Raw genomic sequence first — 17409 nt, 5'->3', positions numbered from 1 at the left:
CCCCGACATGCCTCCCACAACTGCCCATCACTTACGCACTTTGGTTATGTTCTAACACATCGAATACCAAATGTACCATACATGAACGCAACTCAGGGCAGGACTACAGATGAGCAAACAAATTAGTACCAACACATATCGTAACGAGCCACACACACAGCAAAAAGTTCAAACAACACCGCCCCACATCAGAATGAAGTTCAGAAACCGCTGCTGGAGCTTCCAGGGGAAAATCTGAAGAGCCAACCGAGCCCACACCCTAACCTGGCAGACGACTCCAAAATTCAGCAACTAGTTGTCTCCGGGCCAGAGTATCACAGGACCCCATCGGACCTCCACATCAGACAGGCAGGAAGAACAAGTACGCCGACTTCAATTAATCACCACCGCATGGCCAGCACAGCGGCGAGTCGCCTCCGCCTCAGACCACTCTGCTCACATTGCGAGGCACAACAACCTTAGCGCTAGTCACTAGCAGGTCAGGCAGAGCGAACTTCACATTCGGTGCAATACCCGGAAAACCAACTACCCTCTCGCTTTCCGCCGGTCACCGCAAACACACGCCAGCAACGTCATAGCAAATCGCCACCGGAGCGCCACCCGCACCAGGACAGCAAACTGTAATCGATGACAGTGCGCGCTCTGAACAAGATCACAGGATAGCGGCGCGCGCCATATCGCATGTATTACGGAAATAACTGGTGTCAAAATTCCGAGATACATTTAAGGAGCCAGCCGGACTCGCCGAGCGTTTCTAGGCGCTACAGTCTGGAACCGCGTGACCACTACGGTCGCACGTTCGAATTCTGCCTCGGGCATGGGTGTGTGTGATGTACTTAGATCAGTTAGGTTTAAGTAGTTCTAAGGAACTGATGACCTCAGATGTTGTCCCATAGTGCTCAGAGCCATTTGAACCATTTTTGAACATTTAAGGAGAATGAGGATAAAATCAAATAAATTGTAGCTGACAGCATATCGAGAGGTGAGGGTGGCGTTGGGAGATAATAGCGGACTAAAGTGAACACTCGACAAAAGGTATGGTAACGGATTGATCCCTAGCATAGCCTGACAACATTTATTCCACGCTTAATACAAGTAACTGCGAACACAGGTAAAAAGTGCTTAGTGATTGATTTTGTCACCGTAGTTCCCAGTGCACCCTGCGGAATCAGCCAATGGTGGCCTGCGGTCGTTCCTTGGGGATTCTTGGGGAGTGATATCACTGAATTCACCCTGGAACAGTGTTACGCAATATTTTCAGCGAGCAGCAACACGTACTCACATGTCAGACACAAACAGTTGCAGAAAAAGGTCATGGGACGCCAGAAACGCTGGGACCTAGAGACAACATCCAAACGGGTCACAGCGGCCGCAGCAGCTGTGGTGACGCCAGATACACAAGAAACTGAGGCAGCGGACAAACTTAGAAATAAAAACTAGCACAGTGACGCACGGCCGTGACGTAGGGATGCTGCATTTTTAGCACAGTACTGGGCCCACTGTCTGAGGAGTGGGCAGCGCCAGAGTTCAGTGCGCCACGAAGAGCGCGGGCAGGGCTTGCAGCCTCCTGCTGCTGACGATGGCCGCAGTGTCCAGCGGCCGCAACGCTGGAGATTACTTCGAGGAGGAGCAGTTCCAGTAGTCTCCTTCTAGGGCCGAAGATGCCCTCGTGTTTTTCGTGGCCAATGTCCCGCCCTTCATTTGGGAGCCAGACAAGGATCACGAGTGCGCCTTGGAAGGCCTCTTAGAGGCCGGGTTTTGTCTCAGTCTGCCACGAGGGTACTCTCCCTACAAATGCTCGTTCGAAGGAAACGCAACGATAGACAGTAATTTTAACCTAATTCGAAAGAGTGCACCGCGTCTTTTCGATTTCAGCGAGGGACGTCGCGTAAATTTTATGGGATATAGCATGTACTGCACTAGTCATTCACCGTTACCAGACGAATATTTCCCTCTGAGAGTAAAGCGCCCTCATGAGGATCATCCAGTGAAATGTCTTCAGCATTACGACAGAGGAATACTGTACCTCAGTTTCCAGGATACCCGACCATCTTTTGCCAAATTTTTGCTGAAGGAGAGAGTTACCAATCTGACGGGCGTTATCATTTTAACCTGCCGGGTATCGCCGATAACCCACTCAAATGCGCGTTCCGTGTGTATTCAGAATTGCCTCTACCGGGCACGCACACAGGGGAACAGCTGTACCGCTGTCTGATTAGCGGACTCCCCGCTCGGGAGGATGGCACGAGCCCGCGTGCCGTATGCTCCCGCCAAGCTACGTCTAATGGAACGGCGCACTTTGAGCTGCTGTTGCTGAATGACGTCACTTACTACTGCAGTTACCCCGACGATGCTTCTCGCTATCCGGTAAGTGTGAGCCTTAATGTTTTTTTATTTTCGCTCTCTCCCCCCATTCTCTCTGAATTCTCACGTCGAGCAGCAGCTACATTGTGGAAGCAATACGCCAGTTTGAAAAAAACCGTCTCTGCATTTGCATTTATTCAGTTTGCGAATCAAATGGTTCAAATGGCTCTGAGCACTAAGGGACTTAATTTCTGAGGTCATCAGTCCCCTAGACTTAGAACTACTTAAACCTAACTAACCTAAGGACATCGTACACATCGATGCCCCAAGAAGGATTCGAGCCTGCGACCGTAGCAGTCGCGCGGTTCCAGACTGTGGCGCCTAGAACCGCTCGGCCACTCCAGACGGCGTTTGCGAATCGAATCCGGATATCATTCATTCCATAACCTGTCGCCATACCCATTTGGCTCTCGGAGCACGCCTACTTGATTGACATCAATTCTCACTGGCCATTACAGCGTTCCTTACCAGCGTCTGAAATACTGTGGGGACACATTTTCCCATCGCGGAAGCAGCCCCACTGCAAAGGAACGCTGGCAGCAGGGACCCGGAAATACTGTAGATACTTCTTGGAATGGAGCCCTTTCACCTAACACACGCTACTATTCGATCACATCCAATTAATACTTTTATTAGTATTAGTATCTAGTAATTTTTAATTACATTGTTATTGCTAACCACAAACTTTTGCCCACATGACTGATAAGACCGGTGTATTAGAGGCAACAAAAGATGAGCTCCACAAGCACATAGAACGCCGATTTGGACCAAGTTAACATAACCATTTGACTGTAATAACTTGCTTGCTTTACCCAAGATTCTAAACTATAGATTTCGAGAATCTCAGAGCTTGTGCTATGACAGCTTCTACAATAGGGCATTTACAAGCAACTAATTTTACTGCTACAGCCGGCACCAGCAGATGGTGAATTTTCTCTTCAAATGATACATGACTTTAGGAGTTGTTATTAGACTTTAGCACACATCAACCAAAAGGAGAATGGTGAAGCAGTCACCTTAATCCGTAGTATAATTCCTTAGCTCGTTGGGAACACGTGGAAGTGCTTATTCCGCTAGTCGTATAAGCTAGCTAACGAGTACCTGGTAATTCAAGCCACATTAGTGCCCTTCGAGCGTTTTTTTTTTTCAGGGCATATAAAGCGTTGTCATAGTCACTAACAGATTATCAGTGAAATGGCTGAATAAAATGTTGTTTCTGTGTGACTGTGCAGAGGAAGAATGCGTTAATTGAGATTTAGTTTACTTACTTTAGGTGACAGTTTCTGTTATACTCTTCAGTCTGAAGACCACTTTGATGCAGCTCGACATGCCAGTCCATCATGTGGGAGCCTATTCGCCACTGAATAACTACTGCAGAATATATTGGGGCATCTAGGATTGCCCAGTCTGGAAGTAGAAGTTCAAGCCATGCGGCTATGCCTTCAATAATAAAAATTGACATTAAAACAATAGTTTTTTTGGTTTCCAGAATGAGATTTTCACTCTGCAGCTGAGTGTGCGCTGATATGAAACTTCCTGGCAGATTAAAACTGTGTGCCGGACCGAGACTCGAACTCGGGACCTTTGCCTTTCGCGGACAAGTGCTCTACCGACTTTTTTTTTTTTTTTAATCTCGTTTTGTTCGCTTCTGTTCGTTGCATTTGCTCGGGGCGGACGTCGTAAGACATCCTTTTATGTTCGTTGTTGGTCGATTGACTCAGTTTTTTATTACAGAGGGACCGACTGAGCTACCCAAGCACGACTCACGCACCGTCCTCACAGCTTTACTTCTGCCAGTACCTCATTCCCTACCTTCCAAACTTTACAGAAGCTCTCTTGCTAAGCCATGTCTCCACAATATCCTTTCTTTCAGTAGTGCTAGTTCTGCAAGTTTCGCAGGAGAGCTTCTGTTAAGTTTGGAAGGTAGGAGACGAGGTACTGGCAGATGTAAAGGTATGAGGACGGGGCGTGAGTCGTTCTTGGGTAGCTCAGTCGTTAGAGCACTCGCCCGAGAAAGGCAAAGGTCCCGAGTTCGAGTCTCGGTCCGGCACACAGTTTTACTCTGCCAGGAAGTTTCAGCTTTTTGGTTGTCTTGTTTTTTTCTGCTTTTAAATGATTTAAAAAGACGTTGGCTCGATGATAATATATTTTTATTTTTTATTTATTTTTCATTTTTTTATTTTTATTTTTGTTTAAATTTTTTAATTTTTATTTTTTTTCTCCCATCCTCTCACACATTCACACGATATATACATTGTACACACTCATACATATTACAGTTAACACATTCTCACACTCATTCATTCACCTTTTATTTTAATAAAATAATCTGGTGGAGGCCAGGTAGTGCACCCTGTGTCCAAGTTCTTGTACAAGTTCGTTATCTGACTGTTGTGTGTTTTCGTAAAAGGTTTTGGCAGTGGTTCTGAATCGGTCCCTCAAATAGGGTACCCCTGCGAGTTGGTGAAGTTCGTTCGTTGGGAACCGGTATGGCAGGTGGAGTGCCCTTCTCAGAGCACGATTCTGAATTCTTTGCATCCGTTGTATGTGGGTTGGAGCAGCATGGCCCCACACAACAGCGGCGTAGTCCAAGACCGGTCGCACCAATGTCAGGTGCAATATCACCCCCAGTCTAGATGGTAGTGTTAACGATGGGTTTAATAGTGGGTAAAACTGTACCATTCTTCTCCTGGCTTTCTCTCGAATATTTTCTATGTGAGGTTGCCATGTCAACCACCTATCAAGGGTCACACCCAAGTATTTTGCTGTTTTTAACCGTGGGACTGGGGTGCTACTTATGTTAATGGGCTGGATGTTAGGCGGGAGTGGCCTTCTACAAATAGCTATTGCCTGCGTCTTCGTGTCGTTGAAAGACAATCGCCATTTTGTCGCCCAATCACTCAGCTTATTACATGCTTGTAGCAGTCTTGCCTGGAGGTGTGCAGCATTCATACTTCGGGAGTACATGGCTGTATCATCTGCATATAAAGATAGGTGTGTTCTGGCCGTCGATGGTAGGTCGGATGTATACAAGATGTATAACAGTGGTCCCAGTACACTGCCCTGAGGTAATCCTGCTTTGACGGGTCTGGTGGACGATATACCATCTTGAGTGCGGGCATGAAATGTCCGGTTTTCTAGATAGCCCTTCAGGAGTGTTGCATGTGACATGGGGACCCCTTTATCTAGGAGTTTATACAGGAGTCCCTCGTGCCATACGCAATCAAAGTCACGAGAGACAACCAGAAATAAAGCCCCGAAGAATTCCTTTCTTTCCATGGCGCCGAATGTTTCCTCAGCTAGGCGTAGTAGCTGCTGGGTGCTGGAGAGGCCACGGCGAAAGCCGAACTGGACGTCTGGTATCAGGTGCTCTGCTTCCACATGCTGCTGAACTCTCTTTATATATAAACGTTCGTAAAGTTTCGAATAGCAGGTAAAAGACTGGTCTGTAGCTAGCAGGTGATCGAGGGTCCTTTCCTGCCTACGGTATGGCGACGACCTCGGTATGTTTCCATGTTAGGGGGAAGTCGCCAGTTGCCAGGATCTCGTTGAAAGCGGCCGCTATTAGTGGTACTGCGGTAGGTGATAGTTGCTTCAACAGCTCATTTGTTAGGCGGTCTGGTCCTCCAGCCTTTTTTCCATTTAGTTCTTCGAGCTGTTTTGTAACTTCTGCTGTCGTGATAGGTTGAATATGGTCATCTTCGGCTCGATTGGCGAGGAATCTTGGAAGTCTCTCGCTGACTAGGCCAATGTGGGCTGCGTCGGCGGGGTCATTCATCGGCGTAAAGTTTTTTGCGAATACATCTACCAAAGCATTAGCTTTGGTATCTGGTTCGCTAATTATATTGTTGGCCACGTGTACTGGGGGTAGCTTCTGTCCGTTCCTCAGTAGAGACTTCGTCGTCTTCCAGGCTGATTGGTCTTGTAGCTGTAGCAGTGCAACCTTTACTGCCCAGACTTGATTCTTATGTTTTTCTACTTCTGCCTTTATTTCTCGTTGCAGTCGATTTACTAGGCGCTTTGTGGCTGGATTGCACGTTGCCTCCCATTCTCTGAATGCTCGTTTTTTTCCCCTGATGGCTGCTATGATAAGTGAAGGCAGTTGGTGTTTTTGGCCGTGTAGGCCGTCTCGGAGGCGTGCCTTCTGTTGCAGCGTCTAGTGCTTTAGATGTTAGGGATAATAGAGTGGCTTCTGCTCCTGCTGTCTCTGGGTCTGGTGTGTCCGGAAGGCCTCTTTCAAGCAGCTGGCGATATGTTTCTCAGCCGATTCCTCGAATATCAAGGTGGTGTGTTGCCGGTTTATTGATGCCGACGAGGTCGACATCAAAGATGACAGGTTCATGATCTGATGTAAGGGCCGTTCTGGTAGTGGCAGTAACATCATTGGGAAATCCCTTAATGATGGCTATATCCAGCACGTCACTCTGGCCTCTGTTCGGAAAGCATGTGGAGTCGTATGGTGCCACAATGATGGCGTGGTTTCTTTCTGCAACTCGTAGGAGACGGCGTCCACTGATGTTAGTGATGCGGCTGTTCCAGTTGGTATTTTTGGCATTAAGGTCGCCAGCAAGAAAAAATTTCCTTGTTGTGACAGTAACGCCTCAAAGTCTGCTTCTTCTAGATGGCCACGGGGGGTCCTGTACGCTTTAATGAATTGTTTGCAGCCTCTTAATGTTTGGACTGCAACCGATGTGGCTTCTACTGTGGATAACCCTGGGGGTGGCAGTTGGTGATGCATCAAGGAGTTTCTTACATATACTGCTGTTCCTCCACCAGCAGTCGGCCGGTCCGTCCGGAAACAGCTGTAGTTGGCGACTCGTACTTGGATGTCGGGTTTCAAGTGTGTCTCGATGACAAGGCACACGTCGATTCTTTCATCTTGGAGGAATTGACCGAACTCTCCTACTTGATTGCGAATTCCATTGGCGTTCCACGTGCACACAGTTAGTCCAGTAATAACTACTGCAACATACACCCTTTTTAACCTGCTTATTGTACTCATGCCTAGGCCTCCGTCTACAACCCCCTCCTCCCACTTCTCTCCCCCCCCCCCCCCGCCTTACCACACTTCCCACAATTACACAACTGACTATTGTTTGATGTATCGTATTAACCGAACCCTTCTTTTAGTCAAGTTGTGCTATAAATTTCTTTTCTTCCCGTTTCGGTTCAGTGACTCCTCATTAGTTCCTCCATCTTTTAATCTACTTTTGTTTGAACTGCTTACTGCCCACGTTCCACGTTTGAACAAAGCCATAAACTTTATAAATACCCTTAGAAGAACTTAGTAACCCATGGATGTTAGTGATTTCCTCTTTTTCGGAAATACTTGTCTTACTATAACAAACCTGCACTTCGTATCTGCTCCTCTTCTCTACTTCGCACGTCATTAGTTATTATGTTGCCTAAATACGAAGGTCGTTCAGTAAATAATGCAACACTTTCTTTTGAAAGTAGGTTGGTTTTGTGCAGGATTCCAATATACCTTATTATTGCCTACTCTTTTGGCTGTAACACCCTGTTTCTCAACATAATCTCCGTTCAGTACTACAGCCTTATGCCACCTTACCAGGAGGACCTGTATGCCAGCACTGTACCACCCTACTGGTCTACGTCGGAGCCAACGTCTTGCTGCATCAATAACCTCCCCATCATCACGTACTGCTTCCCGCAGTGTGCAACTCATTAGGCCAAACAGATGGAAGGTACGTAGTCGGTGGGGAATCCAGTGGGAGCACCTTTGAGTACTCCAACTGCTGAACGACTCTGTCTGTACTACCAACAAAGACAGCCAGTTGTGCGGTGAGGTGTTTAATTGTGTTGCATCCATCATCTCGAATAGGAAAGTCCGCACGTCACAAGATTCCTGGAACAACAGCTGTGTGCAGCCGGCGGGAGTGCAGGAGATGAGAAAGGTTTGCGCGATCTCGTTGCGACGATGAAAGACTACTCGTCCAACGACTCACCGTGCTTTTGTTCACTGTCAGGTGTCTGTAGACATCCTGCAAACGCCTACGAATGTCTGAGGTGCTCTGGGTTTCCTCTAAAAGAAACTAATGACGGCTCTTTGCTTGGAGCGCTTCTCTGCTATAGAAGGCAATTTGCAAGCTACATAAAGCCGCCACCTACCGGAACCTCATGAAACTATAGCGGCTGAAGGTGGAATATTCCACTATGTACCACCACAAACTCCGCCGCTTTGTAATCGAACCTGACCGAGAAAAAAAATTTTAGCATTACTTACTGCACGCCCCTCGTGAGTAAACTCATATACCATTCCTAATGCCGTACCTCATATAATTCCCTCAGCATCGCCTGATTTTCTTCGACTATATTCCGTTACCTTTGTTTTAGTTTTGGTAGTGTTCGTCATATAGTCTCATTTCAAGACACTATCCATTCCGTTCAACTGCTCTTCCAAGTCATTTGCAGTCTCTTACAGAACTACACTGCCCTCGGTAAACCTCGAAGTTTTCATTTCTTCTCCCTAAATTATAATTCCTTTGCCAATCTTTTCCATAGTTTCCTTTGCTGTTTGATTAATGCACAGATTAAATAAGATTGGGGATGGGCTGCAACCCTGTCTCCTGCTGTCAGTTATGTTCACTTTTCTTTCTGATAACCTGTCAAGCTGTCAAGTAATTAAATTTGGCAGACATTGTTATCGATATGTTAGAGTGTTGTACCTTGGAATACATTTCAGTTGTTTGCTTCTACACAGCCGTCTAATAGAAGTTTAGTGTATTTTCTGATTCAATTTATAAATGACGACACTCACTTTTTATGTGTTGCAGTCTTTTCCTGGAATTGCAAAAATTACTCCAGAAGAGTAAGGTTTATCTGTCAATGGAAAACATACAGTTTGGTCATGCACCTCAGAACAAATATTCTAATAACATTTAAAAGCATTGCAATCGAAAAAATCTTGTCTGTTCTGTATTTAGTCGTCTATCTGTTACATAATATCTCTACTACACATTAATAATCAATAACTGAAATGAATTCAGGAGAAGTATTATCAAAAACAATACAAATTAAAAATGTTGAAACTAAAGCCATTAGAAACTAAGATAAATTTTCATCTTCAAGAAAGATTAGATTGTTAGGACATTAACAAGAGGCTGTAATTTTGTAAATGTCACATGTTCAACAGTAAAAGAACTTCTTCAGTTTAATGGTACGAGATAGTGTATAATTGGCATTGTGTGACTTAACTGCCCACATACTATACAAGAAGTTCTAATAATATATAAAATTTTATTCTCTTTAAACTGTGTAACTGAAGAATTAGAAATATATTCCAAATAGCTTGAATGTACTATACATCACCTAAACTTGCAAAAGCGACCCAAAATCCAACCTGATGTATAGCAACAAAAAACCCAGTAGGAAGTGTCAGATTTGCTTATGATGGCCTCCAGTGTGCATTCCTTCATATGTTTCTAAAATCAGTCACTCGACTAAAGCACAATCTAAAAACATCATGTGTTGCTGGGTTCACTATTCTCTAGTTGCAGCTCTCTCGCCCTATGATAACAAAAACATTGTTTAATTAAAGCTCATATTAGAATATTTCAGAACTTTGAAAATCAACTATATATTATATTATCTCTCATAGACTTAAAAAACAAAAATGAAGAGATTGGAGCCAATAGAGTATCTATGCTAATGTTTTGTTGTGAATAAAACTGTCCACATTGCTTAATATTTTACTTCCATTATCACATATTGCTTCCTTTATCAGATCACAACTCAGAACGTGAACCATGTTGTTCTTTGACAATAAATAAAACACTTCCCTAAGTAGAATGTCAACTGTCAACTTCGTTCAAAAAAGTTTCAAAAGATACAAGCTATACTCGAGAGATAGTGCTAGACTGGAGACCTTTTTTTCTGTTCTTACTTGTAATGATAATGGTAACTCTATGAAATTGCCATCATTCAGTGTCAGTTTATAAAATTAAAATAGAATAAAATTACCATTGGAGGTAGCAAGACTATAATCACACAAAACTGTGGAACATGCTGCACTTCTGGACTGTGAGGTAACCAACTCTTGTAATTTTTTTTTGTTTATTTATAGACACAATCACATTCTTATGACACAGTTATAACTGGTTTCGGTCATACAATGACCATCTTCAGATTCTAAAGGCGTCATACACTGAACACAGGTTCAAGCATTGTCAATACATGAACCTGTTTGACAATGCATGTACCTGTGTTCAGTGTGTGCCGCCTTCAGAATCTGAAGATGGTCATTGTATGGCCGAAACAGGTTATGACTGTGTCATAAGAACGTGATTGCGTCTATCAATAAAAAAAATTTTTACAAAATAATCAATCACTCACTCCATTGACAAAATGTGGTTTTTTCCATTACCAAATTTTCTTTGTCAAAATAAGGGACGCTTTGACCCAACAAAATTAATAGGCTTAACACAATTTATTTAAACCTCAAAACTGGTTTATTGCATGGACCAACCAATAACTTATTCATAACAATTATAAGCTGAAGGTCTACACAATTTTTTACTTAAAATTATATTTGTTTACACTTTTGGCAGAAGTCTGAAGTTTGCGATCATTCTTTACAAATTGGACAAATTCGTCACATGCGGAACCAGGATTATCACTTTTTTTAGTTCAGCTTTATTTAAATCTAGATTGCAACGGTTTCTATCATCAGACCGTTTGTTGTTCACCAAAGAACAAATTTTTCTGTGTGAGAATTAGATGCCAGTATACTGAGAACATAGCCAAGAATCTTATTTATCTCCCTGGATTTAATTCTTTTGGTCAATGCCCCAGTCATCACAGATATCCACTTTTAAACTGTACTACCGTCAGTGGCAACTTTTGCATTTATTATTTTTTTCAAAGAACAAAATTGATTGTATATGTTATCCTTATTTTATGTCTACCTGAAAATGAGTAAGCATGTTCTGAAAATCATTAAAATTAACCGAATTCTTTAGGAACATTGCGGGCAAGGACTTAATTGTAGCATTGTCAGAAATTTTTACATTTTTTACAATATATGTGTGAAAGATATTATAAAGTTCAGCAAAATTATTTTGAATTCTCTTCTCATTGGCAGGATTTAATCTTTTTCAAATGTTGAGTCTATTGCTTCCAGAAAATGAGTCATCTTTTCTTTGCTAAAAGTTTCTTTGACAATGTCCCAATGGCACTACAGGTCTCCATTATAGTTAAATCTAAAATCTTGAGATGTTTTAATGTTTCCAAAATAAGATTTCCAATGTAGGAAAAAATTGAAGATATGCTTCGAGAATTAACATTTTGGTTGGGTCCTCCTCATTAAAATACAATTTGAAAGCCTTACAAGTTTCATTTGTGCTTTTAAAATAACATATTATTGGCCCCCAGTTCTTTATTAGCCTACCAACAGCTTGTGTGAGGGACAGCCACCTAGTAGGTACAGGCCCTAAAATTTCACACCAATCAGTACCAACAAAATTTAAAAAACGAACTTAATTCTTACCTGCGTTTTTATGACACTGAAAACTGTCAATAAATCTTAAGAACTATCATTTATATGTCTACATATGAGACATCAGAAGCATATTTAGTGCCATTAAGGCTTATGTGATTTGTGCAGTTTGCCTTAAATATTTTGTTATTTATCTCGCTCAGCATTTTCATCACAGATTTAGTTTTGCCATAGCTGACATTAGCATTATCGGCACTGTAAGATGAAATGCACACTCATCTACTTGTCCCACATAAATTAATAGTTTATTTCTGATGGCAACACAGGGTTCAAAGTACCTGATTACTACAGGAAAAGTTTTCCTGTTCTTGAAATGCAAAGCATCTGAAGCCACAGAAAAAAAGGTGCTACACTTCTCTGGTTCATTAAGCGCATCTAGGAAATCACTTACACTTCTGGGTGTTCATACGTTTTATGTAATAGATTCTGCTTTCCTCCTACCACAACGTAGTTTTTTGGCCACATCCGAAACCATAAATACGTTCTTTGTAAGTTTATTTGCGCAGTCCATGCTAATATTACTTATGTTGTCTTTCACTGTATGGTACACAACCGATAACGTACTGTTGCCCCTTTTGCGGATTCACCACTACTGGGACTATCACTTAGGCACTGAAAATATCCGGACATCTGAGATGTGTTACCATCCCTAACTCTGCTTTTGTGTCCTTCGGTGTTGGCGTGCTGCTGACAATCTCTATTACCACCAAGTGCTACGTTGAATTCACACTGGCAGAGGGTGCAATACACTTTAGAACTGTTTCCTTTTACGGGATTAATCCATAAATGAGCTTCTTCCCATTTCTTCTGATATGTACAGAAACACTTTCCTCTCTTTTTATGTGGAGTTTTGGTTTCTTCCATTTTGCGTAAATCGGATTAGGCGGAACGACAAAGAAACAAGATAATAGCAACGTGACTCGTGACACCGTGTTACGTTTTGTGCTTCCTTCATATCGATGTAATAACAGTATATAAAATACTACGTCGTATCGATTAATCGATGTTGTAGGGACCGTCCAGCATCAAGATTTGAAAAATATGCAGCAGGACTAAATCTTAATCGGTGTCATTTTCTCAAACACAGGAGATTGTATCTGCTGTATAAAATAAAAACGGTATTAGGCTTAAAAATTCAGAAGAATACGGGAGTTGCCGTGTAATACGGGAGAGTTGGCAAACCTACTTGACGGTAGTGTGGCTCTCTCCACACTAAGAAGACGTACTCTTTGCCTGCATTTTGAGCTTACGTAATAGTAAACGCGAGTAACTTAGTGTATCAATTGACGACTGCGCTAAACAGTTCGAAGGCGTTGAATGCACACACTTTTCATATTCTTGTATCATACCAACAATAAGTTAAGCGAATCCGTCTTTCATAGACTCATCACCTGCTTGGTCATTGTTGTTGTTGTGGTCTTCAGTCCTGAGACTGGTTTGATGCAACTCTCCATGCTACTCTATCCTGTGCAAGCTTCTTCATCTCCCAGTACCTACTGCAGCCTACATCCTTCTGAATCTGCTTAGTGTAGCCATCTCTTGGTCTCCCTCTTGCTCTTGCTCATTATCAGACACTAAAAGCAACGCCTTGATGATATAACCATCTTTCTATGTCCCTCGCGTCTTTAACATTTGGCTGCAGTTGTCCACTGATAACACTGTGTGATGCTGATGTTCGTGGCCAGCCTCATGATTTTTTCCCAGGATTTTTTTTCTAAGATGCCTTTTATGAAGTTGTTGTGTTAAACTAGGTGCCCAGATAATTGAGTTCTTACATACTTTTCAGGAGGTGGTCATTTACATACTGTAAAAATTGTGGAAAAAATCATGGTTGCACACAGCTGCGTTAATCATTTTATTGCATAACTAGTTTCAGTGACTACAGGCCACACCTAGTTGTCTGAATACAGCGAAACACAAAATTAAGTCACAATGAATCATTACAAAAACAACATAAATGTTATACTCAGCGTTTATAACCTGCTGACAACTTACACTGCGAAAATGTCGTCAGACATGCGGCAACTCATAACCAACTACAAGCCATCATGTATTAAGCCAACAGCTCCAATGAAATAAAAATCTGGACCACATGCAGTGTCCAGTAATACTGTCGTGAAGCATTTGAAATTATAAAACGTGGCATGGAATTCTCAGTAATGACAAAATGGTCGCAAGTGTCATACTGGCAGGAAGAGACGCTCACAGATCCAAAGACTCTTTTATACTTATAATTTAAAGGCGTCGCTGGATTTGTGGTACCTTACTATTGTTCACATAATGGCAAAATTAGAACGAGTAAGTGGAGACATGAAGGCAATCCGTTTTGCAAGTAACAAACGGTCACCCTAGATTACAGCTTTCCACAAAATAAAATGTTTAGGAGAAATGAACATACTCTGCGGGCGATAATCTATCATCCTTTTGTTAATAACTTTCTGAGCATTCATGTCATCTTATATCATTAGTCACATATTTATTAGGGTAGGTGGAAACATGAAGACTTTTTACATTAACATAATGGCTGAAATCCCATGTTGTCAAAACCTTAAAAATATTCTGCTTACAATCTACAGTCATAGCAGAATACAACAAAAATAAAATGTCAAGAAGAGCGAACACACCATATTGACAACCAAGTAACAAATTTAAGTAACCAACTTACAAAGCATTGTGTGTATTACTTCATGCTTTATGTTAAATACAATCACTCCTAAGTCAATGGTGATATTAAGTCACCTAAATTAACTTCAAGCTCTGAGGAGAATGAAACTTAATAGCCTTGCACTAAAAGTGAACCCAACATATGTATAGACCTTGTAATCATTCTGTGTTGACATTAGCACATAAGTTTAATATCGGAATCAGAGGAGTTGTCACACATCTGAATAAGATTTCTGAATGCACGTTGCCAATAGGTTATACATGTTGAGTACTATATTTATTATCGTTTTTTTTTAATGACTCGTTGTTCCTTATTTTAATTTTTCGTTGTATACAGACACCTGAAGATGGTCTGTTGATGATTGGGACTGGTTTTGCAACAATTTGATTACTACGCTATGTGCAACTATGATTTGTCGAGAATTTCGATCGATTCTCTGTACCATGTTTATCTGTGCATATTTTATAAAAAATATAAAGCAACTCTCGAAATCGCAATTTTTTTTCGGCCTACTGGATGTAATTTGTTTCGGTTGTAACAACCATCACCAGATTAAGATTCCAGATCACATGAAGATCTAGTGATCTGAGCCGCTTTGTGATGGATAATTTATGGTTTTATGTAGCATCCAGAGATAACCTCATTAGGCTTTCTCTCCTTAATTTCTTTTTGAATTTTTACTGTAATTTTTTTTTCACTCTAAAACACTTTTGTGCATCTTCTCCATCTCTAAATCTCTGTTGCTTCTAATTTTTCCTTTTCTGTTTCATCAGAATCCATACTTCATAATCATAGTTAAAATGCTCTAACAAAATCTCGCAATGAATTTCTTTGCTCGTCCTGTATAAAAGTGGGTATCTGTTGATAAATGACTTTCATTTCTAAGGCTTGCTTGAGCATTGCAAACCTTATTTTAAAATATATTATTTTTTGTTATCATCTGTTGTCATCCATATCTACATCTGTAGTCCATAAGGCACCTCAAGGTGTGTAGCGGAGGAAGAACGAGAAAACGGCGGAGGATGGAAACATGAACAGACTTTTTGTATCATTATTTGGTAAACATAATTGGAGCCGTAAGGACTAGCGGAAGCCCTCTTAAAACACAGCTGTGTTTATGTACAACAGTTGTCTGCAGTCCGTTGCAAGTGCACATTATTGGCCTTTGAGAGTTCTCAACGTGTCTCAAGCACTTCTTGTCAATATTTCATATGCACATTACAAAAAAAAAAAAAATTAAAAAAATTAGCTTCTGACAGGACGTGAAAATAAAAGGAGATGGTAATCTTTCGTTTGTAGATTCACGTATAGAACACTTCAATTTACTGTGTGTTGTTTGAATAGCCCCCCTAAAGTAGAATATTATCACTACAGGATTTATGTACTTTCCAGAGATTGACTGAAGTAATTTTTAACTCTTAAACGGTCTGTCATAGGGCGGAGGGTAGTTTCTGCCAACCTTATGATAGCATTGTGAAGAGTTTCTGAAACTGTGGTTAGCAGTGAGTAATGCTTAAAAGTTTAAGGTTGCAGTGAACAACTTAAATTCTACGTTGATCAGGTAACAGAACATTAAGTAAATATTAATATTTCAAATCGCAAAGATGCGAATATGTAAAGACAACAGCAGCTTTCAGAGAAACTGAGGAGATGGGATAATGCATAAGGTAAAGAAAAAGTGAATACATTAGCATGTACATAACTTTTAACAAAATACAAAAATTTTCAGTAATAGTTAAACCTTACTTAAGCTGATTGATTAACCAACGAACCAAGTTTTTAAAATTACAGAACAATGAAGAAAATAGGGACTATTACAAATAAATTTAAACAAGAATATAACGTATCTCATGTGACAACACATTCCTTGTTTTATCGTTAATAAAAAACGTTTAGATCAAATATTTAAACAATATATTTTTATTATTATAAGTTATATTATCATAGCCTTCTTCTCCATTATTAATAAAGAGAAATTAATAATAATAATTTATTTATACAATTTATACATTAACATATTACACTGATTACACAACGAAGCGAATTACATAATAACTATATTTAAAATAATAGAGCAACAAATTCGATGGCTTTTGCACCACCTCGAAGGGTCCAGCAGATTCAACCCCCAGTAACTTTTTACTTGTGTGACTTACCTGTGCTCTCTTACTTTGTAAGTTTGTTGTTTCTCTGTTGCAGCCCCAGCCAGAAAATACGCCACAAGACTGAAAGACAGGTCACTCATGAAGGCAGAAGACGACAAAGCAGGAACACTTAAGAAATTAAAATACTTTGTAGTATTACAATAAATATGAATAATTGATCTTCAGAGTTTGTGTTACGTAACTTTATTCCACCTTTAAAGTCCCTTCTGCGGTGTTAATTCCATAGTTGTACACTAATCAATACTCTTTCTAGAAATATATGATTCAGGTAAGTGCATTGCATAATTACAGGGAGCCAAGATAAATAAAATGGCTCTGCGCACTATGGGACTTAACATCGGAGGTCATCAGTCCCCTAGAACTTAGAACTTCTGAAACCTAACTAACCTAAGGACATCACACACATCCATGCCCGAGGCAGGATTCGAACCTGCGACCGTAGCAATCGCGCGGTTCCAGACTGAAGCGCCTAGAACCGCTCGGGCACAATGGCAGACGATAAATAAAATGCGAAATATGCAACTCCGATGACCAGCATTACCCAGAGGACAAATGTTTATTACAACTATTGTTTGCCTTCAGTATTTCACTGTTGATCGAAGGAAACGAAGGATGATTCGGACTTAACCTCTTGTCGTTGACATGATGTCAGAGACGGAGTGCAAGCAGTGTTTGGGGAACTGTAGGGACAGACGTTGGCC

General features: G+C 41.3%; 1 protein-coding gene across 1 annotated transcript; it reads left to right on the top strand.

Moving 5' to 3' along the window:
* The first annotated feature begins 1545 nt into the window (after positions 1-1545).
* Positions 1546-16865, top strand: LOC126419765 (uncharacterized). The gene is made up of 2 exons (XM_050086940.1): positions 1546-2367; positions 16743-16865. The coding sequence occupies exons 1-2, from the start codon at positions 1993-1995 to the stop codon at positions 16770-16772; spliced, it is 405 nt and encodes a 134-aa protein (XP_049942897.1). The 5' UTR covers positions 1546-1992; the 3' UTR covers positions 16773-16865.
* The last annotated feature ends 544 nt before the right edge of the window (positions 16866-17409 follow it).

Source organism: Schistocerca serialis, chromosome 9, assembly GCF_023864345.2.
Source record: "Schistocerca serialis cubense isolate TAMUIC-IGC-003099 chromosome 9, iqSchSeri2.2, whole genome shotgun sequence".
Classification (NCBI taxonomy): Eukaryota; Metazoa; Arthropoda; class Insecta; order Orthoptera; family Acrididae; genus Schistocerca; species Schistocerca serialis.
This window is presented reverse-complemented; position numbering and strand designations above follow the sequence as displayed.

Coding starts and splice junctions, on each gene's coding strand:
- LOC126419765 (XM_050086940.1), top strand. CDS start 1,993: ATGTCTTCAGCATTACGACAGAGGAATACTGTACCTCAGTTTCCAGGA. Junction 2,368..16,742: donor ACGATGCTTCTCGCTATCCG/GTAAGTGTGAGC, acceptor TCTCTGTTGCAG/CCCCAGCCAGAAAATACGCC.